Raw genomic sequence first — 25,395 nt, forward strand, 5'->3', positions numbered from 1 at the left:
GCAGATGCAAAATGCAAGTATCTCAGTTTATAATTCCCTAGTGACCACAGCCCTTCAGGAAACAAATAACTCATCACTCTCCAAATGTGCTCCAGGTAAGAGAAGCTAAGCCTGTCTTGAACATAGAAACCAAAGGGCTGCTGCATTAGAAAGAATCTAAGCCAATATCTGACCTCAGATGGTAACGAGATGAGCCATCACTGAGAAATTTTCATCCTCTTTTGCCTTTTCTCCAGAGTTGCCAATGTGTAAATTCAGTGCTAGTACCAGACCATGACTGTGCAAAGCTGTGTGCAGCAGGGGGCTGGGATGCAAAAAAGCTCCAGCCTCTAGCTAATGGTTAGAAAACACACCCAGTGGGGCAGAGGGAATCAAGGCATCCAGAAGCCCAGGGGGAAGGTGAATCAAGATGCAAACCCAGAGCCCATGAGTTCTGTTTCCTGCTCTTCAAATGAGCACTATAAAACACAATTCTGTACTTAAAACTCCTTCTTAGGACTCCAGGTTCTATGTCTTTCACTCATACTTCACTGTTTTAAGTCATATTCAATTCAGCTTAAGAGATGCTCAGAGGCCTCTATAGGAGGTCACTGGAAGGGATCACCAGTGCAGGATGCTCTGCTTCTAAACCATCCCGGACAGGTACCTCTCCAGTATTTTCTTGAAAACCTCCAAAGAAGCAAACTCTACACCTTCCCTGGGCGGCTCATCCTTTAGCCTTCTGTTCTGCCAGTAAGGAACATCTTCCTGAGGCTTGATCAAACACTGAGACCCACTTTTTGCTCCCTAAGCGTAACATACCACCATGCTCTGCACAGCCCTGCAAGCTAGTCAGGGTGGGGTTAGACTTTACTCTGTGCTCTGGACCTCCACTGTTATTAGGATCTCTAATGAAAGCTTTGACAACAGGGACTAGAACAGCCCCACTATGAATTTGTGAGAATTGGCAAAACAAATAGTCACAAACAAGGCAGAGGTGGCAACACAAATTGGATGACAGACCAAAGCCCTCCAATATCATTATTTCCATGAATTTCGCTATTGCCTTCATCCAAGCTAGCTAGCATAGCATTGTGAATCATGCACTGGAAATGTACCTGGGAGAGATGGCTTCTAGTTCCAGTTCTGCTGCTGCCCTGCTGAGTGACCTTGAGACCCATTTCACCTCTCCGTGCCTTAGTTTCCCCATCCATAAAAAGGGGCATAATACTACTGACCTTCTTGCAAAAGCCCATGAGTTCTGCTGGTGTAAAGTGTTGTAACAGCTAGATATTATTTTCTTTGGTTCAAGTTATTCACCAAGAGCTGGGCTTATAGACAGAGATGAATCCAAAGTGGTGGGTTTTAATAGAAGCAATTCTTCTCAAAAGCAGGGTTGTATTAGCTAGGGCTAAGACACTGGAGTTATTAAGTGAGCAGGTTCTTTACATCCCAAAACAATTTAGCTTGGTCTCAGTGATTCTTGGTCTGTTTTGCCAGGTTTCTGTTTTCTCATTTACAGCAAGTGTACTTTGTGAATAAGTCACACAAGCCCCAAATAGAGATTAATATTTACTCTCTCTACAGCCAACTTTATATGGCACCCTGAGAAGCAAATCACTGTGTCATCCAGTGATTTCTTCACTTCAGTTCTGTTCCCTCTCCTAGGTTGTTAATATCCACATTAGAAACACACTCTACCGCTGATCCCCAGGGACACCCCTTTGCATGTTGCTACTATTACTCCTGCTTTTACATTCTCCTATGCAGGTCAGGGTCAGCCCTTAAGCAACCTGCCTCTCTCGCCACCTCCTCCTGCAGTTCTCTAGTCAACTCCTGAAGCCACATCAATGTAGGTAATTCAGAAATGCCTGGCTTGCCCCGAGTGAACAGCACTCATCTGTTCTCTCCAAGCTGCGCAGTGAGCCTAGGTACTTCAGACCAACTGGACATGGTCATTCTTCCAGCAGCAGTATTGGCCAGAGCCCTGCCTCTCCCCCAAAACATACCATTCAGTGTTGTTGACTGCATCCCCAAAGCCCGGGGTATCCACAATGGTCAGGCGGAGTTTGACCCCTTTCTCCTCAATGTCCACCACGTGTTTGGTGATCTCCACTGTTTGCATGATGCGCTCTGGAACAGAAACAGCAGTTTTCAGTGGTCTGACACTCCTCAGTGGCTGTCCTTGAGGGCTGGAAACCAAGGGAGTAAGTGGGTGGGACCTTCACTGGCTTAGAGATGGGACCTCCACTGGCTGAAGCATGAGGGAAGCAAAGTCTTGGTGACCACCTCCACCTCAGCCCTATTCTGAAGTTACTTACCAGTAATCAGAACTCTTCAAGATATTGTCCACATATACCCTCCACATGGGTTGCTCAGCCTCTGAGCCTTTGAGTGTATACTTTTATGCCTCAGCATGAAAGTGGTCTAGTTGTACACCTCACCCTCCACCTGCCCATTACCCGCCAGACACCAAGGGGATAAAGGGTGATGTATATGTCCCTCTCAAGCACAGACTTCTAGAAGCCAATGATGCCACGGGAGAGGGAAGGAGAGCAGAGTTCAAATGTAGGTCAGCACATCTCAGAGCTCCCAATACTAGAAGGTGACTTCATTTTCTCCTTTGACTAGTTGTCCACACACACACATCCTCACACACATGTGACTTCACAGCAGGGTCCACAAGGGCCTGGGGGTGGGTCTCAGATCCCTGTGGGCAAACACTGACTGTGCCACTGCTCTATCAAAGTTATGAAGGTATGGACTGGGCTCCATGTCACTGGTCTGTAATTGTCACTTGTTAGAAACACCACACAAGGAGACAGTGGTTGTAGCTTGGGCTCCGCTGGAGTGGACTCAAAGCACAGGTGGTGGCTCTCCCGTTGCAGTCTCGTAACAAGTTTAGCAGAACCTGAGATCCAGCCTGGCAGTCTCTGGGAGCAAACAGCTCTGCCTTCACACCTTTCAGTTATGGCTATAAATAAATGCAGAGACTTTTGGAAAGGTTCTGTCCTCGTAAATCTTGAACCTTCTCAACATCAAGAATGTGAACCGAATCCTCAGACTGCAGAAAAGTGGGGCTTTGGAAAACAGGTTGGCAGGGTAACCTGCTGACTGAGAGACTACTTTTGACAGAAACTTAGAGCAAGTTCACATCACCACAGGGATCCATGAGAGCTTCAATCCCACCCATTCTCCTTGGCAAGGAAATTGTCACTAAAATAAGAGAGACAGACAGACAGACAATGCCAGTGGCTCAAAGGGTTGATGAATTCAAGATGTAAAGACCAAATTTAGCTCTACTTGCAGAACTGGGTCTTCGGTAAAGGGTAAAACCTTGGCTAAACCCTACAAAAACCTGAGTATAACAGGATGAGAAAAATATAGTTCATCTTCAACAGGTAGATGGGCTGAAATAACCTCCTAGGGAACCCTAGTAGAACTAAAAGACATTTTAGCATCCCTCAATCCTAAAAGATAACCTAAAATAGACAAAATAGAGGAAAGAGATGGGGAAATACCTTTAGATTAGCACCAAACACAAAATGTGAACCACTTCACAAGGTGGTACATCCCATATAATCCCTTCTGCTGGGAATAACAAGATCTTGCTCCAGCTGCCCGAGTCATCCAGCATTCAAGCACTGAAGTAAAGGAGTGCAAGTCCACATGGTGGGCAAAGTGAAAGGGTCTGACCTCAACAGAAGCAGCAGGTCCTGGTATTCAGGTTGCCTGAGCTACATGGGCACTACTGAAATGACTTGAGCCAAAACCTGTTTCACATTCCTGATCCTTTAAGGCAGCAGTTCCCAATCTGTGGTACACGTACCACCAGTGGTATGCAGACAACCTGTCAATGGTATGCATTAACAGATTTATTATAAGTATTTTATATGACAAAAATGTGCTGGTGGTGCTTAAGGTCAAACTGAAATATTTGCTGGTGTATCATCTTAAACTGGTGGTGTGAAATCTGTCAGAGTTTGGGAACTGCTGCTTTAGGGAATTAAGAGAGATGGAAGGAAAGGAATTCCCCAACCATGAAACCAAAAAAGCATCTGAAAGTGAATGGGGCTGCAGTCGGCTCTGAAACATATCTGACACTTCCTGTTGCTCTTGGTTTCTAACAAGTCTATGTTCAGGGAGCTATGGGTCTATGCCATAAACACCTGGAAGAGAATAGATTTCTTGTTCTCCCACTCAAGAGGGGTAGAAAGGACCATACTGAGTTGATCTGCTGTGAACTGAGAACTGCAGAACTGATAGTTGATGTACCACCACCACAGACAAAGAACCTCCCTGTTGAGAATGAAAGGTGTAGTGTCTCCTTTTTATGTAAAACATGGTTTTGCTCATCATCACCTGGACCTGACAATCCCAGTGTAGTGGGCTGTCACTCAGTTCTTTTTCCTGGGGCAAACTTGTCCCCACAAGAAAAAAAAACAAAGCCAGCACTTAACAAACAACCATACAACCAGGAAATGGTTAACTCACAGCTATGGTCCTTTCTCTACCCCTCAGCATCATCCCTCTTCCCTCTCTCTCCCAGTTTGGCTCATTGAGACCTTTTAACTTCCTCTGGGCCACAGCTTGCACCCCCAACATACCCCCCAACTCCCACCCACTCTAAGAATGCATGCTATAACTTTTAACCACCCACAGCTGTGCTCCCACCACTAAGTCATGCACCTGGACATCCACTTTCCCATGAGTGGAGTCCAGCACACATTCTTCTCTTTCTTCAACGCCCCCCATCCCGGAGAAAAAGTCCACATTTGCATGTGCTGACCCAGGGCACCTGTCTGTAATGTTAATTCTTTTGTAAAGTCCGAGCTGCGCAGGACTGGTGCATCGCATAGCAGCCATTTTCCTGTCCCAAAAGTAGTCTTGCATTTGGGTGCCCACAGAATCTTTTGTGGTGCTCTCTTCCTCAGCAGGTCAGCCACTGGGGGTGTGATGGCTGCAAATTGTGGGATGAAGAATCGGTAATAGCGGACCAAGTCCAGAAACAACTTCACCTGTTTTTTACTTCTAGGCACCAATGCTTCCACCAAGGCCTTTACCTTGCCAACTCGGATCCCTGTCAACTCATGGATCCCTGTGGTGACGTGAACTTGCTCTATGTTTCTGTCAAAAGTAGTCTGTCAGTCAGCAGTTACCCTGCCAACCTGTTTTCCAAAGTCCCCCTTTTCTGCAGGCTGAGGATTCTGTTCACATTCTTGATGCTGAGTATACCCTAGGAGACACTCAGCCAGGTTTGACATTAGACCAGCCACCCACGCTGACTACAACGGTTCTTTTGCCTGCTGAAGGTGGTCTGCCTATGTATTGGTAAATATTACCACATCATCTAAACAGGTGGCTGTTTATGTCCAGTGCCGGTAGAGTACTTTGTCTGTTAACCTTTGAAATGTTGCCAGGGTTCCACATAGCCGGAAAGGTAAAGGACTTGAAGTGGTAGAGCTCCCAGGGTATTGCAAAGGCTGTAATTTCCCAAGATGCCGGATTCAAAGGGATTTACCAGTACCCCTTTGTCAAGTCCGAGGTGGTTATATATTTGGCATTACCTATTCCCTTCACCATCGCATCTATTCGGAGCATAGGGTACGTGTCACATTTTGAAACTGTGTTGACTTTGTGGAAGTCAATGCAAAACCAGATGGTGTGGTCAGGCCTTGGCACCACACAGTCAGACTACTCCACTCACTGCCCAATTCCTCGATTACCCCTAAGTTCAACATCTCTTTAACTTCCTGTCTTACCATTTCCCTCAATTGGGTGGGATTCTCAAGTGTCCCTTTTGAGTGGCACAGCCTGACTTGAGGATAATCCGGTGTTCTATTAGCCTAATCTGGCCTGGAGTCCCAGTAAACATCTCTTTAAATTCCTCCAGGAGGCTTTTTATTTCTGACGATTGAGTCAGAGTCAATGTCCCCCCTGGCTTGAGGTCCACTATCAGATATGGTAGGGGATCCTGAATCTCTAGGTCAGCTTCCAGTAGACTTGTAGAGACAAGAAAGGCCTCTCAAGCCTTCAAGGGTTTTAGCAGTTTAACTTGGTATATCTGTGACCCTCACCATTTGCCCACCAGGTGAACCTCATATTTACCTGCCCTACCCTCCTCAGGACCTCAAAAGGTCCTTGCCACTTCTCCAGTAATTTACTCTTAGGGTCTTACTGTTACTTCCCTCCTCTATCTCCTGGCTGCCTCCCATATAGTAAATTCAAGTGCAAAGAGCTCATGGAAGACTTTTGAACAACAGGTAGGGCAACAACTGAGCCCAAATTCACCGTTCTTCAGATATAAAGGTCCTCAACATCGCCTTCAGTGTTCAGTTCAATCTTTCAAATCGGCCATCCATTTGGGGATGGTACACTGAAGTTCTTAGTGAATGGATGTTCAATAAGTCCCATACTCCCATAGTAACTGCGACATGAAGGCTGTACCCTGGTCCATTAAAACCTTTAAAACCAACTGCAAATCTGTAGTAGCTCTGTGACCATCATTTGAGCTGATGCCAAGTGAATCATCACTGCCTTGGGTAGCAGTTGGCATAGTCTACCAGGATAAAAATGAACCTGGATCCCCTGGAACTCGGCTCCAGTGGTTCCACCAAGTCCACCCTGACCCACTCAAATGGTATGCCAACCAGCAGGACAGTCATTAGTGGGGCCTTATGGGCAAGCTGGAGGGGCAACCAGTTGGTACTCAGGGCAGGACATACAATAGTCTTTAATTTCCTGGTACATTCCAGGCCAAAAAAACCTTGCCAGCTTTCTATCCTGTGTCTTTTCCACCCCAAAATGCCCCACCTCCCAGGGTATGTCACATGCCAGGTTTCAACACCTGGCAACAGTATTGTTTCAAGATGAACAGTTGGGACTGCTAGGCCCTGGTGTCTTCTGTCACTCTCGTCGGCAGGTCTCCCCTGCAGCTCAAAATGGAGGTCCTAGACTGTTAAACATACTTCTACTTCGGCCCTATCGGCCCATCCCAACCAGCCACAGAGGGGCATATACTAGATCCTCCCTTTCACCCCGATGGAATCTCGGCCTTCCCCATCTTGATCTAATCCACTCTCCTGAAGAGCACTGGAGGTTTCCTGATCCTCTGTTTCCTGGAGTGGGGGAGGGGAGGAAGGGATCCAAATCTCACTGCACCCTGACCCCCTTCCCAGACCATACCTTCTGACTGGTGAGGCCCTCCCACCTGACCCAGTGTCACTATAGGCATGACCTGGGTTACAGTCCAAAAAGTTCTGAGTCTGAGAAGGGCAATATCTCCCCTAGCTCTGGTTCTGTAAGACTGGGCCTCATCTGGACTTTATCCATTCTCCAGACCAACCAGATCAGCTTGGGCATCAAGCCCCAGTCTTGCCCCACCACCATGGGGTAAGCTAGATGGTGGGCCACCACTATGCTTATATGCCCCTCCTCCCCCTCACAATGGTCAGGCTCAGGTGCACTTTAGGGTATGGTTGGGTATCCCCATGAATACATGTGACATATACACATATTTGCTAATTGGGACATCTGTTGAACTCACAAACTGTTCATGTACTGTACAAACATTTACCCAGAGCCCGAGTCTATTGATTCTAACCACATAGATATCCCCAGTCTTTACAAGGCTGACACATCCCCTCAGGTCAGGGTTCTCCCATCTTGCCTCTGAGACCAAGGTGTGGGAGTATCCACAGTCCATCTGGGGGCAGTCCCAATATCTATGCCCTTTTACCCTGCATTGGAAGCACATCATCTGTGCCTTGCTTCCTTCACCTGGGCTGCGGGGATGCCCCAGGTGGCCTTCTTCTCCAGGCACCTGGTTGAAAGGCTCTCCTCCTGTCTGGGGCCCCAGAGGAGATGCAGGTAATGCTCCAATCAAGGGCCTTCCTAGACCCCCAGCTGGTTTGATGCAGAGACCTCACTTCCTCAGGCCTGTAGGCTGCCAGCTTCCCGGGATTCCCATGAAGTCTTCTACCCTCTGTGTAGCTTCCTCCAGCTTGGCCTCTTGGTGGCGATACACCCATCTCTGGGCTTTTACTGAGAACATGGTACAGAATTGTTCCAACGCCACCAGTTCCATGACCTCTGCAGGCAACCTGCAGTCTAGGTTTAGCCGGCAGTGATAAGTTTCCTTCATGAGACCAAATTGGCCCAGTATGGCCACTTTGAGGGCCCTAAATTCTTGAGCTGAGTCTGCTCCCATGGCTTAGTAAGTGGTCTGTGCCTCCTCAGTTAACAAAGGGGCCAACCTCACAGCACATGTGTCCTGTGGCCATGTGATATGCCTCTGCCACCTGTTTAAACATGGCAAGAAAAGCTTCTGGATCATCTGCCAGCCACATCTTTGTGATGATTCCTCCCTCTAACCTTGGGGATCTGGTGACTCACTAACACTGGTAGGTGTCTGTGGCAGAATGCCACATCTGTCTCTCCCCAAAAACTCTGCTCTGCGACAATTTGGTTAATATGGGCTCTTCAGGTAACCCTGAGTTGTAACCTGAGTTGGATACATTCCTAAGGGAGGGGGGGAACCTTCTCCTTCTGCCTACGTGACTGGCATCACATACCTGGGTAAGGGGCTTACGCTCCCTATTGTTAAGCAATGCCAACCTGATTAGGAGGGGGCTAGAGACTCTGCCAGTCTGCCCAGCAACCAGTGATGCATTTCAAATTGGTTGGCTGGCAGCCAACAGGTGCTGGCCTCCATTGGACCAGGTAAATGAGGTCATAAGGTCTATATAAGTTAAGGACTACCCAGGAGGAGGTGCAGTAGCCATGATGGAAACTCAGCGAGAGAAGAGCCGGACCATCTGAAACTTGCTCTCTCTCTTGAAACTCATGATCAAAAAACTGCCTGCCTCCAGAGGGAATCTCCACCTGCCTCTGGATGCTACTTGTAAGCTACCTGAGATCTAACTAGATATATAGCTTGCCGTAACTCAGATGCGTGATCAAATGCTATCCAGCCACCCTGTTTGCTCTATGGGATTTCTCTGATACTGCTCAACCCTGTACCCTATTCCAAACCTACTCCTTGTAACCAATAAAGTTCTCCTTTGTACCTAGTGTGGGAGACTTATTGGGAGTGGGTCTAGATTATGCCTTGGGGTCCCCTTGGCTTGGCTGACTAAGGGAGACTACTATTTGTGCTTCTGACTGTGGGAGGCACCCCATGTTCTTGAAGTGGGCCGAGTACTCTCAAGGACAACTAGGCCTGTGTTTCCCAGGGGGCACAGAGCCAGGATCAGACCAGACCCTGGGTGGTGGCAGCTCTACTCCCAGGCTAGTGGGTGTGCACCAGGAAGGGGGTCAGCCAAATGTGAGGCACCCCCAGGGAGACACTTGGAGCCTGGAAGGTGGTTGGGCGCAGTGAGGTGGGTGGCCTAGTGCAGGAGTACCCCCTACTGGCCCACCACAGGGTCTATCTAGAATTCAACTGCTGTTTCAGATACTCCTGCTGTTGCTGCTGGTCTCTCTAAACCACTGCAGTTGTTGCTTGCTGCTGGTCTCTGTGGAACTGCTGTTGTTCAGTTTGGAGCTGCAAAAACAGCTACTGTTGATGCTGTTGCAGCCCCTCCAGCCATTTTAGCAGGGTTCCAGTCTTAATGACTGGCATTGAGGTTTAGAATGCCCACATTCTCCACCACATGTAGCAGGTTGTCACTCAGTTCTTTATTTTTCCTGGGGCAAGCTCGACCTCACAAGGAAAACAACATCCATAACTAAGTCAGCGCTTTACAAACAACCATACAATCAACAAAGGGTTAACTCACAACTGTGGTCCTTCCTTGGACCTGGAGAGAGAGGGTGACCATATGGGACAATGTGAAATCTGGGACACTGCCCCCAGACCTCCGGCGTGCACTACCCTGGCCCCCTCCCCCCGCCCCCCAACCCTGGCCACCAAGTCAATGGGACTGCCACAGGTAGAGGTGGGGGATGGGGCAGCATAGTGAAGCTCTGGTATTACTATTCAGGCAGCTAAGAGATTCAATGGCCTGTTAATGACCCATTGTTCTTTACTTCACAGGTGTCAACAATCATCTCCCCTCTTTAATGGTTATCCCACTAATCAAGTTTACCTGTCTTAGGGCAATTGTGTTGTCTGTTAGGGTTTCCTATTTCGCAGCTTGTGCCACTCTGCCTCCCCACTCTGTGCCCAGGATGCTCATTTTAATTTTCACCAACCAGCCGGAATGGACCTCTGAAATCTGGTACTGTCTCAGCCTATGGAAAGAGGACACTGCAACTCAGTCCTACTTATCCTGTGAATGTCCTGGGGCCTCAACAATCACTTCTGGGGATAGTGGAAGGCCAATTATGATATGTCTAAAAAGGTCCTGAAAACCACCAGGTATGTCAGCCTAAGGACCAGGGCAATGGAGTGTCCAAGAAATTAGAGCTGCACCGATACATTGGTCCAATATTGGATTGGTACTGATATAAAGAAAACTGGCTTTATTGAATATCGGGTCAAATAATTTGGCCAATAAATGCCTGTGCTGCGTGCAGCTCCAGCACAGCACTCAGGCAGTAAGGAGCACAGCCCAGCAGCATGGAGAGCTGCCGCCAGCTGGTAAGTCTGTTGTGATGGAAGAGTGGGGGAAGGAAGAGGCATGGAGGGACAGATCAATGTCCCCCCATGGTGAGGGAGGGGGCAAGGGCAGGTGCTGCCCAGGCAGAGTGGGGGGATGATGGAGCCGTGGCTCATGAGGGGGGAAGGCAGATCCCACCATTGCTTGTGCCCCAGGAGGGTACAGTTCTACATGGGACAGGGTGGGGTGGGGGCTGGGCTCGAAGTGGACACCGGTGGCACTGGGAGGACGCTGCATCCACTCCAAATTTTGCCACCAATCTTCTCCCAGCGCCACCACCACCAGCACCCCGGCACAGCCCCGGCTTTTCCCAGCACATGGGTGCAGGCAGGGCATTGAGCTGGGGCTGCATCGGGTGACTGGCGGCAGCAACGTTGGGAGCAGAGTGGCAGCAAAATTTGGGGTGGATGCGGCATCCTCCCAGTACTACCAGTGCCTGCTCCAACCCCAGCCCTGCCAAGAAGAGCCCTGTGGAGCCCTGGCTGCAGTGCGGCCCGCCCTGCCTTGTGCAGATCCAAGGGGCACCCCTGTGCCTTCCTGGGGTGCAAGAAATAGTGGGAGCCGCTTTCCCACCCCGCCCCATGAGCCACGGCTCCACCATCCCCTGCCCCACCTGGGCAGTGCCTGCCCTTGCCCCCTCCCCCATCCCAGGGGGCATTGATCTGCCCCCCCCAACACACAGTCCTTCCCTCCCCTCCCTCCTTCCACCACACCGGACTTACCAGCTGGAGGCAGCTGTATTGGAAATCAGACTGGTATTAGCCAGTATGCCTCCTTAAATATCAGCTATCTGTATTGGCCCAAAAATCTCTGTCAGTGAACCCCTACAAGAAATAAGAATGAACTCTGGCATCTTCACACATCAGTTCTTCATATGGCCTTTGGCTGCCAGTGAAGATGACCTTTGAGTCCTGAGAAGTGAAACGGTCACAGCCCCATTTCCCAGCACAGCAGAAGCTTCCCTGGGAACTCCATGAGACCTAACCAACCCCTCTCCCATCTGCTCCACCAGAAACCCCAAACCAAGTATCCTTCTGAAAGTGGACCTGAGAACAATTCAGGATCTGCCACATTTGAAAATTCTCAGACCTGAATATTGAATCTGTCCTTTCACAGGCATTTCATGCCTAGCTCTTCATAGAATCATAGAAAACTAGGCTCGGAAGGGATCTCAGGAGGTCATCTAGTCCAGTCCCCTGTTCAATGCAGGACCATCCCCAGCTAGATCATCCCAGCCAAAGTTTTGTATAGCTGGGTCTTAAAAACCTCCAAGGATGGAGATCCCATCACCTCTGGGTAACCTGTTTCAGTGTTTTACTACCCTCCTAGTAAGAAAATTCTTCCTAATAGCTAACCTAAACTTCCCTTGCTGCTACTTGAGACCATTGCTCCTTGTTCTGTCATATGCCACCACTGAGAACAGCCTAGTTCCATCCTCTTTTGATCCCCCAATCAGGTAGTTGAAGGCTACTATTAAATCCCCTCTCAGTCTCCTCTTCTCTAGCCTAAGTAAGCCCAGTTCCCTCAGTCTTTCTTTATAAGCATTGGCAACACATAGGGGGCGCATGCAGGTGCATGTGCACCCCCTGAGATTGCCCATACACCCCCTGTGAAAGACACTGCCGATGCTCGCCAACTCCATCACCCCCCACCCCCAACACCACTGCGGCTGCCTGCAGGAGCTCCCCACTCGCTGCCATCATGCTCCCACTGCTGAGGCTGCCGCCTGCGTGCAGTTGCTGTGTGCCCATATCAAATTCACTCAAGGAACCTTGTCTGCCTTCATGCTTATAAGGCATTTACCCCGGCCCCTGAACCGTTTTTGATGCCCTCTGGTGGACTCTTTCCAATTTGTTTACATTGTTTCTGTAGTGGGAGGCCCAAAACTGAACACAGTACTCCAGATGTGGCCTCACCAGGGCTGAACAGAGGGGAAGAATCACTTCCTTTTTCCTGCTCGCAACACTCTACCAGTGCAGGCATGCTGTGTTAGCCTTCTTTGCAACAAGGGCACACTGCTGGCCCCCAGCCTGTACTGGTGCATGGGATTATTCCGTCCTAAATGCAGGATTTTTCACTTGTTTTTGTTGAACCTCATGAGATCTTTTGGCCCAATCCTCCAATTTGTTTTGGTCACTCTGAATCCTAGCCCTACTCTCCAATGTATCTATTACTCCCCCCAGGTTGGTGTCATCTGAAAACTTGCTGAGGGTGCACTCTATGCCATCTTCCAGATCGCTGATGAAGACACTGAACAAAACCTGCCCCAGGAATGACCCTCTGGAGGAAACGGACAACCTGGATTTCTGTTAATCACCTTCTCCTCCAACTACTTCGAGATGGATTTTTTGAGCATCTGCTCTATTTTTCCAGGGACTAAGGTAAGGCTGACTGGTCTGTAGTTCCCTGGATCTTCCTTTTTTGCATTCTTAAATATGGGAACTATGTTTGCCTTTTTACAATCATCCGGAACCTCTCCTGCTGTGATGCATCCTATGGCTCCAGATAGACATATCCGTGCCCATCCTAGTCCTGGCACACACCAGAGTCATCACACTGAGCTCTTCACTCCAGCCTTGTCATTTTCTGGGCACAACTGTAGGGGCTAACTCAGGCTGTGCCTTGAGGGGGTTCCCCCATAAAAGCACAAGAGATAATGCAGCCTTCTATCATCTTCTTAGGGAAATGCCAACTCACCACAAAAAGAATGTGCTTCTGCCTGTCACTTCAGGACACTGGAACATGCTCTCCGGGTCCTAGAAGAAGGGCAATGCAGTGCCATGGGACAGCTAAGTCCCCAGTTCAGGGGGGCTGGGATACACAGAAATCACCTCCACCCAGGAATGTGGCTGACTTTCCTGTCCCCACCCACCATAGTATCTAGGCATTGTACACCATAAGATAAAGGGGAGAAAGGCTTAAAGTAAGAGGAGTTCTGCCTTCATGTGCTAGGGAAATAGTCTCTTCTGTCCTACATTTGATCTTCTATGTGTGATACTTGTGAGTGACATGTCTCCACTCTTCCCAAAGAAGGGAGCTTTGTCATGGAGTCAGGATCAGTATGAGACTGGCAATCAGCTGTTTGACACCTAGCCCTTAGCATGAACTCAAATCTCTTCTCTTTTCCTGCCAACATTCTCCCTCCACCATGAGTCAAGCCTGCGGCATTTGACCCAGAAGCACTGGATGCCCTGTACAATTTATAGAGACAGAGGCACAGCATCTGGTTATCAAGCCAGTGGCAGCAGAGCCCAAGACATCTGATGGCTCCTTCAGGGACTCCACACATCCTATAGTACCACCTAGCTCATAGGCCTGAATTTCCATGCTAAGCCTAGCTTGCAGACCACTTTCCCTCAGTAGATCTCTGATGCTTTACAGAGAAGTCAGTATCATAACACACACTTTTCTTTTTTTTTTCTTTTTTTTACAAAGAAAAAAAGTGACTTGCCCGAAGACCAGTGACAGTCGCAGGAAAATAACCACAGTCTTAATGTGCCAGTCTATTCCACCCCCCAGCCACCACTCCTCTGAAGAGAAACAACAACTCAGTGGCTCTGAGCAGTATGAACAGGCTGCATTCTCCTTTGCATCCCTAGTTGTTTTCACCTGCGTCAAGAGTGCATAAAACTCCTAATGATGCTACATGATATGGGCAAGGCTGGGGACACTCTTCATATGCACCACAACACTGAAGTCTGCTGCATTTGGCCCATTGTTCTGATTCTCCTCTCCCATGCTGGCAAGTCTCCACTGGTGTTATCTGGAGGTTATTCCAGATTTGCACTGGATTTGCAGAGAGGAGAATTAGCTAGCTCTTAATTAGTAAGGAACAAACAAATTTGGACAAATTAAATACTGACCTAAGTACCTGCGTTTGACTCAGACCTAGCTCCAAACTTGATAAAAAAAAGTCTGGGTGTGATTCTGGATTCCACAGAGGTCAGAAAAGACCATCAGGGTGAGATTACATGTTACAATCAGAGCATGTTAAGAACACTTAAAACTTGAATGATCACACATAAAGGTTCATTAAGTAGTGCTAAGTGCCCTTTATGCGTTTTAAAGTTATGCCACTTCAGGCCAGGATTATTTTTGAGCTGGACTACCTAGTTTGAGTTAAATTGACTTCTGGGTGTTCACTTGAGATAGAACCACCAGATTGCAGGCCTCCCCTGAAGCCCTTCTCCCAGGTAGATTAGCTATGATCCAAGATTTTATGGCCCTGGATTGACAGCTAGGAACAGATAGGCTACAGGTGGGGGGGGGGGGGAGTGGGAAGGAGGGGAAAAGAGGTGAAGGTGGGTAGCGGGGTATGGGAAAAGGGTGAGGATTAGAGAGGGCAAGAGGGAGGATGTAGGGGGGAGTGGGGAGCTGCTGGGCTTCTACTCACTTTGACCCCAAACCCCCAGATCATTACACTGCCACCCCATTCCCCCTCTGTCTCCACCCTGCTACCCTGATCAGCCTGAGAGTGGTGGAGATGTCTCTCTTTCCTACTTGATCCTGGGGCCCCACAGACCATGTCATCCCAGCATGCCCAGATCCAGTCCCTGGCAGATGCTGCAAGTGAAGGAGAGGCAGGGGGAAATGCGGCTTGGGAACAGGTGGGCAAGAAACTTCCAGGAAGCTGCAGAATCTAGTGTAGGTTGGATCCAGGTGTGCAGGAACAACATGAGCTGCAAGGAGCCCAGGAGCTGGCAGGGAGGAGGACCCCTTTCCCCCGCCACTGGTTGCTGCCACAGCTGCTCTTGGGCTGATTGGGGTGAAGGGACAGTGATCCAGGAGCTCAGGGGTCTAATAGGTGGGTGTTGGGGGAGATCTGGAGGTGAAAGGACCCAATCACAGGGTGGAAGGGGGATCTGGTTGTTGAAGGAGGGAAGAAGAGTGATTTGGGAGATGGCAGAAGTGATCCAAGTGGTACAGGGGGGGCCCTTCCCCCCTCTTCTCCCTGGCCTACACTGTGGCTAGGGAACTGGTAAGCAGGGCAGGCATAGAGCAGACTTTCAGTCCCTTGCTATACTCCGGCTCACCAGCCTGTAGGAACAGGTTTCAGCAGTGTACATTAGAGAGGGTATCAATCCTGAATGTGTGACTGATCATCACTAGCACTAAGTCACCGTAACAAAGACTAACATTCTGTAGAATTAGCACATGCTTACTCTAATATGTAATCTCACTCTTACACCATCCAGTCTGAAACCTGACTGACACACTCCCAGGAATGAATATTTGGGAGGCTGGCTAATCATTCCAACTGAAACCTATGAAGCATTCAACATTAGAGCTTGGAGGATTTTTTTCAAGTTAACATTTACATAATTTTTAAAGGAAAATTTTGGAGAATTTTTGTTTAATTTTTCCCCCTTTTTTTGATCAAGTATAGAGCTCACTACCATGTTTCCAGTTTTGAAGCCACTTCTCTCCTGAAATTGCAGACTTTCAAGGCAAGCTAAACAGGGGCTTTTAATCATCCATCTTGTCACACCCCAAAGTTGTGAGTTTTTGTTTGTGTGTGCTTTGGCATCTCTAAATTATGTTCCCGCTAAATTGCAGCTTCCTTGCACGGTGGAGTTCTCTGCTGTGGGAGAGAACTCCGGTGCAATGGGGAATTTCCTGCCAATTTGTAGCTTTCTTTGCATGGTGCATTTCTTTTGCATCTCAGAAATGCACGGTGCAAAGGAGTTCCCGCCATTTGTATGAAGATTCGTGCCACATTATTGGCCGATTCTAACATATGCACACGTAACGGCTAGCGATTGACTTGTTAGCCGTATAAAGAGCTTGAGTGGTTTCCGCCCAAGTTGGAGACTCCATGAACACCAGGAGAGAAATCACTTAGAGAGCGTGAAGATCTTTAAGCGCTGCGGATCCTCACGGACCCAACGCATCTTTTAAGCGGGCAACAGAGGTCTAAACAGCCTCTGGCTTCTCCCCGTCGCCGAGCACAATCCTAGATGTATCCCTTTCCTATATACTCAATTTTCGAACCCACGGAGATTTAACAACTCCGGGGCCTGACAACCGAACAGAGCCCACAGAGCTTCGACAACTCCGTGGGAAAGAAATTGCCGAACCCGCGGAGCCTTAACAACTCCGGGGCCAAAGAACCGAATTTGTCGTAGTCCTCCAACAAGGATTTAAGCGGAGCTGCACCTGGAAACTGTCCAGCCTACACCGCGACCATCTTGGGTGTAAGTAAATAATCTTTAAATCAACCATTACGCCTCTGTGACTAATTCTAGCCCGTGCGTGCCTTGCCACCACACGATCTCCTCCGACCCTGCGTGCCTGGGCTGCTGGCCACAGCCCGCGCGAACAAAGACGGGCCCGGCTCGTCCCTGGCCTGCACACATCTTTTTGTGAAAAAAGCTTTCTCTGTGTGTCCTAATATGTGGGATGGATGTGAGCCCCAAGCTCTCCAGCTATGTTGACATGAAAAAACAATGCTGTTTTCAGGAAAAGTGTGGCTTTACATCAGTACAAACCCCCATGTGGCTACACTTATTTCACCTGAAGAGTGACTTATTGCAATTTGGCTTTGCTTTGTTTCTGACCTGTGCAAACTGAAATAACCTGTTCTTAAACATAGAGGGGTTGCACATATTTCACTATACGAGTTTAAAACCCATTTGAGATAAACCACTGCAACCTCATGTGGACAAAGCCTCTAAGTGGGATCTGAGCATGTGTGGGGGTTGGATTGCTTGTTAAGATCTGGGAGGTCAGGTGCAGACCTCACTGTAGACCCAGGCCTGCATTCCACAAAACCGATAGGCATTTGGATCAAAAGCTTTGCTTTGGGTTCATCTAAGTTCCAGCTTGTCCTCCTAGGACTTTGCAGTCCCAAGGCAAAGCCTTTCTTGTGTCAGTCACTCTTGGTCCAAGGGAGCAAAGCTGCTAGGAAAGGAGGGGGACTTCTTGCTGGGAGTGGAGAGAGATCATGAACAGACTGATTAGTCAAGTGGTAGTGTAAGGAGACAAGCAATTTAAAAAGCCAGGAACCATGATAATCAGAGCACTAAACAGGCACCCTGCCCATGGGCCTGCTGAATACTAAAGCAGGAGATAAACTGCCTGCCAAGAGCCCGGAAGGCACGACTAGTGGAATAATAGCAGTGCATTCTAACTGCGTCTGGAGACACTGAAGCCACCCCAGGAGAGCTGGACAAAACACAGTATTCCAGGCAATACTGTCAGGAAGCAAACAAACACCATACCACTTTCCAAGCCCATGTCCTTCTAACCTAGCAACATGGGGGAAAGGAGAGGAAGGGTTGGGCAAACTGGGGCCTATGCATGCCAGCAGCAATGCACAGACCAAGACTACTGCCACTTTGTGTGTGACAGCAGAATATGAAAAACACCTGCTGGCCAAATCCTTTACTTTCCTGAGCACCTGATCCTACTTACACTAAAGCCATGGTTTGTTTGAGGATGTGTTTTATTGAACCAACTCTGTAGGTGGGAGAGATGAGATATAAGCTTTTGGGCACAATATGCCCTTCCTCAAGTCAGGGAAAGCAGCAGATCCTGGTACCTGGGCTCAGCTAAACACCAGTCAGAACAGTGACTTTTGTTTAACTCTATTATGTACATGAAACTGGCCAGTGTGAACAAAGGAAGCATGTAGTAAGCCTGAAGAACAAAGAAAGGTTATCAGAAGTGGTTAGAGACCCAGCAAAGAGCAGCTGAAAGACATGTATCTAATTATGTAAAAAAATAAAATCACAGGAAGGAGTCATTGCTACCTGTGGAACACAGAAGAGGTTAACAGAGGGAGTGCATAATTGTAATGAGCCAATGAAACCAATTGCTTTGTTAAGTCCACAGCTTTTAGTGTCCAGTAAAATTATGAATCTTCATTCTCAGACTTGTCTACTGAGGATTACGTATAGATTTCATACTTACACTGACCTGAAGAAGAGCTTTGCTTTGGCTCCAACAGGACCAGAATCAAGTTCAGTAGGTATTAACTTATAAAATATTTTCTTGTTCTCACCTTTTGCAAGGGAATTCTCTTCCAGGAAGATCTCTACAACAGCATACCATCTGGTTGTTAATACACATCCCTGGGCTTTTTAATGTTTAACCTGAAGAAGCTTTAGACTGGCATCTTCAGCGGAACTACACTGATCAATATACACTAGACCACATATATACACACTATCTGGCTCCAACATGAGCAGCCTCTCTTTGCTCCATCATCCCAGAGAAAACAGATAAGTCGGTCAGCCCTTTTCTAACATTCAGATCAATAGACTGTAACCTCATAACCAGGGATTTGGGTTTTCCGTTTGCTACAGAAAAATGCAGGTTTTCTCCTTTAAAGGAGAAAAAAGCAGGAAACAGCAGGTTTCTCCTTGCATGCTAGCAGAGTTCCAGCCTGCAAGGGGCTGCTTGGGCCTGAAGAGAGCAGGAGGAGGGCAACTAGGCAGCGGGTGCCATGTGCATGAGTGCACACACACACACACACACACACACAGCAGCCAGATGATGTGGAGAGCATCTCTGTCCAGGTAAGTCTATGAGGGGACTGGGGAAGAGCAGATTGTGGCCCCCACAGAGAGGGAGGGAGGGAGTGTGGCAGGAGTGTGGCTGGGAGCGCTGCCCACCTGGGGCGGTGCATGGGGCCTGGGGCCAGGATGGGAATGTGCAGCTGTGGGGCCTGGCCAGGGTGCAGGACAAAGCCATGCATGGCTCATCCAGGAGGCAGCAGGGAGCAACTGTTTCCCCAGTGTTGCACACACTTCTGAGGAGGGGGCTACGGAGAGGCACATGCCCCCCAGACTCGTGTGCAGTATGAGGGCGGGGGTAGATGCAGGCTGCCCACTGCAGGTTCAGGGCTCCCCACCCTGCTGCCCTCCTCCTCAGGGCCTCCATAGCCCAGTGGGTGAGATCCGGTGCAGGAAGGCAGAGCAGGACAGGGAGGCTTGGTGCCACTGCCGAGGCCCCACGCCAGCTGTATTGCTACGGTGAGGTGCCTCCTGCCTGCCTGGCAGTAGTGGGAGACACAACTCTGTGCCGTCACCACCACCGCAGCTGCTGCTGGGCAGGCAGGAGGCAACCACCCGCTGACGCCACCAGCAGTGTTGGCGGTGGCCAGCAGTGACCAGGGACCACCCACAGATGCCACCGGCAGTGTTGGTGGCAAGGGGTGTTGGGTGGCAAGTGGCAACCACCCACAGGTGTCAGCGGTGCTTTTTGCAGGGGGTGCACCGCCAATCTCCGGGGGTGCACATGCACCCACGTGCACCCCCTACACATTGCCAATGCTCCACAGCCTCCACTCTGGCTGTGGTGCCTCTGGCAGGGGAGAGGGGAAAGGGGGAGTTGGGCTCTCTGGTCTGCTCCAGCCACAGCAGCTGCCGCTTCCCACAGGTGGCAGCTGGGGCTTGGGCACTACTTGGAGGTGGCAGGGGGGCTGCAGGCCCTGGCCCTGTTCCCATAGCCCTGGCAGCTGTGCCCCCCCTCTGGCAGAGCTAGCGGAGCAGGGGGCTGTGGGTCATGAATGAGGGGCACCAGCAGGGTTGGGGGGCTGTGAGGGTCACTGGCAGGACCAGGGGGACGTGGTTTGGGAGTGAGGGGCAATGGAATGGACAGGGGCAGGGCACCAGCATGTCAGGGATGCTCAGCTCCACAAAACAGCAGAGGGACAACTGCAGCTGGACTTGCATCTTGGTGAATGAAGGGGCAGAGGGAGCTCTGATTTTCTATGATAAAAAAACAAAATTAAATCACCAAGATACATAGGTATTTTGAATCTTTTTATGATAATGATTGAGGCACCAGTAGACTTCCAAATTGCTTTAAAATTGTAAATATATCAATAAAGCATTGTGTTCAACTGATACCTATAATCATTTTAAATCTGGAAAAACATGGATTTTGGTTTTTTAAATCAGAATATTTTGGATTTTTATTAGCAAATTTGCAATTTTAAAACAGAGAAAACCAGGATCTCTGCTCATAATTACTGGACATGTCTACATGAGATGTTACATCACCATACCGATGAATTACTGTGCCATAACTCACTGCTACAGTGACATAGAATCGCTGGGCATGAACTGTGATGCTGACGCTACTGTGCAGAACCAATGAGGTACTATGCAGTAGCTCATTGCTAATGCACCTTAGCCATTAAAAATAGCCATGTGGTGTTGGGACTGCACAGTAACTCCGGTTACTGCAGTTTTTTAGTACTTACTTAAGCACTTGTGGCAAGTACAACTGTGCAGTCGGCTGCTTGTGTGGACGTGGCCACTAAATGATGATGAGATACTCCATCTGGATTAGCCCTGGAGTGCCCCCTGCTGGCAGAACAGCCTCCTTGTCCTATGCATCCCCCTTTGACCATTTGTGATAGGGCCCCAGCTGGCAGGGATAAGGGAGGGAACCCACCTCTGGGAAGGCTTTGATTTCTCCTCTTACCTTCTGCGTTAAGGTGTTTGCGATCCTTATACATGTCTGTGAGGAAGAGGCTGTTCACGAGGGTGGATTTTCCCAGCCCAGATTCCCCTAGGGCAAAGCAGAAAAGCAACAGTTAATGGAGATCACTAGCTAGTCAAGCGGTGCGTGGTGGAAAGCTGTGGGGGCAGAGGCTAGGTTTGCACATCTTTCATCAGGAGCAGGAGTGGAGTGTTTCAGAGCTGTAGCACCATACCAGAAACATGGCTCAGATGTGTATCTGGGAACCACAGGGCCTCCCACTCAGACATCAGCCTCAGGACCAAAGCAGCGGCAGAACCATGGATAATCAGCACATTAGCACAGTCAGTCCCATGCAATCCAAGGCTTATAGAAAGGAGGAATGGCAACAGTCTGTGAGGCCCCTTCCAGTTCTTTTGACCACTGAAGACCCTGGGAGAACCCGAGTTCCACTGAGTGAATGCATACAGTGTTGTCACCCTAAGAAGTCCACTCTGCCATCTCGGAGGGCCTTGTTACACCTTACACCATAAGTGGCACAAATGTTGATGGATGTTAGTGCTAGCTTGAGTTTGGAGCAGTTACACTGCAGGCCAGCAGGTGTCTGGAGGACTGAAAGATAAGATTACCCTTCTCCCATTCCTGGCTTCCCCCTTGTGCTCCCCACCCCCAACCCAGGGCTCCTCCATGACTCCTTCCTGCCTAGCACATTACTTGCTTGTGGCTGCCTGCACGGTCTATCCCAGAGGCATAGGCAGGGAAGGGTTAAATCACCTGCCCAGCCTCTACTGTTGCTAGGCTGCTGCTGCTCTTTTGGCTGAGAGGACAGCAGCACCAGGGGCAGCGTTGGTGATGTGGGCAGTAGGCCTGATCCGGGCCAGTGGCAGAGGGAGTGAGTGGGGTATTTACACTAAGGTGTAGCCTAGTGTGGCTGGACCTTAGCGTAACACAAGATGGATATAACGGATCAGAGATCATCCTGCCCTGGAATGGTGTAACTTAGAGCTGCATAACAAGTGCTTAAAACCAGTTTCAGGTGTTAATGTGCAGAAAATCCAGGGGCTATGAACTCCAGGAGCTGCCCAAAATTACCATGTAACAAGGCCCTGAACCCTGTGGGATCAACACCTATCCAGTATCCATGCTGGAGCTTGCTTGTCCAGCAAGCAGCAGCAAACACCGCCTTCCCAGACCCTCACAGCCTCCTGTCCCAGATCAGCATGCAGTAAGCCCTGTCCCTCATTGTGTGAGGGGCCTTGGGCTGTGCCTACCTGTCACCATAAGTGTGAAGTCAAACCCCTTCTTCACCGACTTTCGATGGACTTGATTGGGGAGTGTTGCAAACCCCACATACTCTTTATCATCCTGTCATGGGGAGATGCAGAGGGAATACATTAATCCAGAGAACTGTCCCATGCCCTCATACCCCCCTACCTATGTCTCAGTCCCACCTCATACCATAGGTGCACAAAGGTAGCCAAATGCAGTCTTGCTTGCTGGCTGGCACTGGGTTAAGCGACTACTCTGTCACCCCTCAAGTAGGCCCCTGCTACATCTAAGCCCTTGTCACCAAAGCCCAAAGCAAACCAAGGCCCCCCAGACCTCTGCATGCAGCAGAGAAGTATGGCTAAGGGCATCCTAAGCTTGTGATGCCAGGATGGAGCCTACATTGAAACCTGTAACTGCTGCTTCAGGGCAGACTGAGCCCAAATCTCTCCACTGCAGCATATGCCAGGATGCCCCTTTTTATGCTGGAGTTTCTTGAAACAATGCAGGTCACAATATGCCTGCGCAGGTCCCCCAGACTTCAGCTGCCAGCATCCTCCCTGCCAGAGAGCACTTCAGGGGAGGGGCAGGCAAGCCCACCCTTTGCCAAGGGAATGGGCAGAGCAGGGTGTCCGAGGGTACTTGGATGCAGGGGAGTGCACGACCACTGTCGCCCAGCCCCCTGTCCTGGGCATTCCAGACCCAGCTCTAGGACAGGCAAAATGCCTTCAAACTCCGGTGAAGTTCACACAGAGAGATCCAAGACTGCCCTCATCACGCAGACCCAAGTCTTGCGTCTGCCACAGTGGGATCTAGGGACCCATCAAAGGGCCACTGCTGCTGGGGTAGGAGTGCTTCCTCCCTGGCACCTCCAACACAGTGATGACTGGACAGCTCCTTCCACCAACAGGCCACATTATATGCCTATTTCCCATCAACCCAGAGGCAGAGACTCCTTATCCAGCAATAGGTCTGGCTCAGGCCTGCCCTGTGATGTACTGTACCTCAGAGGAATCATACGGGTCGAGTTTGCCCCAAGGGCTTCTAGGCCGCGAGGGGCTTGCTGGTGTTGGAGCCATGATGCGCTGCTGCAAATCCAGGGGCTGTGGCTGGGAGAAGGGCTTCAGTTCCTTCTCATCCAGCAGGTCGTCCGCAGTGGCCCTGACTACACTGGAGAAGGGGCTGGTATCTATGTGGCCTTGGCCCTGGTCCCTCTTGCCCTCCTCTGGCTCCATTTTCCTAAGGCTCTCGCCTGAAGGGAACTCCTTCAGAAACTGGGCCAGCTCAGCCTCCTCCGAGTCTTCTTTCAGGAAGCGCTTTATCTGAGCAAGAGAACAGGGGCGCAGGAAGGAGAGAGGCAGGAGGTGAGAGCAGGGAGCAGAGCACAGGACAGAGAGGAGAAAGCTCTTTTTAAATGAGTCCAGCCTGAGTGAATCTGACCAGGGCTCGTCTGCCCCACCATACAGCTCCTGTCCCCACTCCCACCTGTGCTGTTGGATTTTTAGGTCACACTGAATTGTAGACTCTTAAGGCTTAGCTTCTCTTGATACCTAATGTCTCCATCCCCACTCCATTTAATTCTTCAGTATTACAGGCACCCAGAATCAGTTGTCAATCACATGCACCGTAAGGAGCACTAGGAAAGCCTTGAGAAGGCTCAGGGGAGGGTCAGCAAGCAGTAAGGTCTCTGTCTCACCCATGGGCAGGAAGCTCAGGGTTGGCGGCGGGGAGGTGCTGGGAGTCCTACTAGTGGGCCAGTGTGGGGAAAGCCAGGGCAGAGACAATCCCATGCACCTTGAGTTATAGGCTGGACTCTTACTGGCTGCTCCATGTGCATCTCAGCTGAACCCTTGCACTCTGGAGAGCAGGGACTCGCACCTTCTCCCAAGGTAGCAGAGAAGGCTTGCCCTGCTGTATAAAGTTGGGCCTCCTCTGGGTCTTCAGGAACCATAGCCCCTTCCAACTCTGCTGCCTGTGTTTAGGGTATAGGGTGTGTGCCAGGGGCCAAGAGGAGGGTGAGAATGAGAGAATGCAGGGAAAGGACAGAGAAGGAAACCAAAGCAAAGAGAAAGAGAAGAAGATGAAAAGCAGTCGAGAACAAAGATGGCTGGGGAACCTCCACCAGGACACATGTCAGAACTGGCTCCCCCATCACAGGTGCACCCATACACATACTGCTGAATGTGTCCCAGGTACAGACGTGGGCCAGATTCCATCTCCCCTGGGACTGCCAAGCTGGGGTGGGAGGAGATGCAGTGCTGTGGGCAGCAGTGCCAAGAGCTATAAAGCCCTCAGTATGTTGGACAGGGAGGAAGAATGGCACATGTTGTACAAGGGTATATCCAAGGCACCCCCTTCCTCAACTATAAGGTCATGAGCACTGTAAGTAACATTAGGCAGCTCCACTCTTGCTGCCAAATCATAGCTGTCTTGACAAAGAGTCATGAGCCTGTCAGTTGAAGGACTGGGAGATAAGGGCATCCTCTCCCCTTGCAGCATATCTGAGCAGGCCCTTGACTACCTACCATGCACTCATGCAGCAGAAGCATGCTATAGCTTGTGTGTCCATCAGGGTGTATACATCAATTTGTCTGGTTCAGCCTGTCTATGTGCCCAGGGTATGTGCATGATGCTACAGAGAGGTTAAGAACAGAAGCAAGCTCCAGATTGATCTTACGCTCCCCAGGCACTGAGCAGACCTACCCGCAGAGCTGTTCCCCAGTGTGAGCCATCTTAGGCAGCAAGGCCAGGCTGATGCGGCCTATCCATGCCAGTTCCTGTTTGTGACTGGGTTTATACATGTACTGTTGTGTGATGGAGGATGGAATGGCAGGAGACAGAAGTAGCTGTAATTGCTGCTTACCCTGGCAGCCCCTAGCAAACTTTCTGTATTCTAGGCAAAAACCTCCCCCACCTCCCTGTCCAAATTGCTCCTGGACCAGTGCAGCTCCCTCCCACCTCTGCTGCTGGAGGAATGGATGAAACCCTGCAAATGGCTGGGGACCACAAAAGGATATCAGTGCTGTTTAGCTATACATGCTAGTAGCACACAGAGCGCATATTTGGCACAGAAGACTACTGCAGGCAAACAAACAGCAATGCCAACCTGATGAGTGGG

The 25,395-nt window shown here is 49.7% G+C and overlaps 1 protein-coding gene across 2 annotated transcripts in view; it reads right to left on the reverse strand.

Moving 5' to 3' along the window:
• Positions 1–25,395, reverse strand: part of SEPTIN4 (septin-4) — a 72,923-nt gene that overhangs the window by 32,309 nt on the left and 15,219 nt on the right. For both annotated transcript variants that reach the window (XM_014609845.3, XM_019486325.2), the window contains exons 2-4: positions 22,283–22,376; positions 21,015–21,101; positions 1,989–2,112 (exon numbers count right to left, since the gene is read on the reverse strand). In XM_014609845.3, coding sequence (XP_014465331.1) covers positions 1,989–2,112; positions 21,015–21,101; positions 22,283–22,376 — 305 coding nt within the window. The remainder of the gene's footprint in view (positions 1–1,988; positions 2,113–21,014; positions 21,102–22,282; positions 22,377–25,395) is intronic.

The sequence above is a fragment of the Alligator mississippiensis genome, chromosome 14 (assembly GCF_030867095.1).
Source record: "Alligator mississippiensis isolate rAllMis1 chromosome 14, rAllMis1, whole genome shotgun sequence".
Classification (NCBI taxonomy): domain Eukaryota; kingdom Metazoa; phylum Chordata; order Crocodylia; family Alligatoridae; genus Alligator; species Alligator mississippiensis.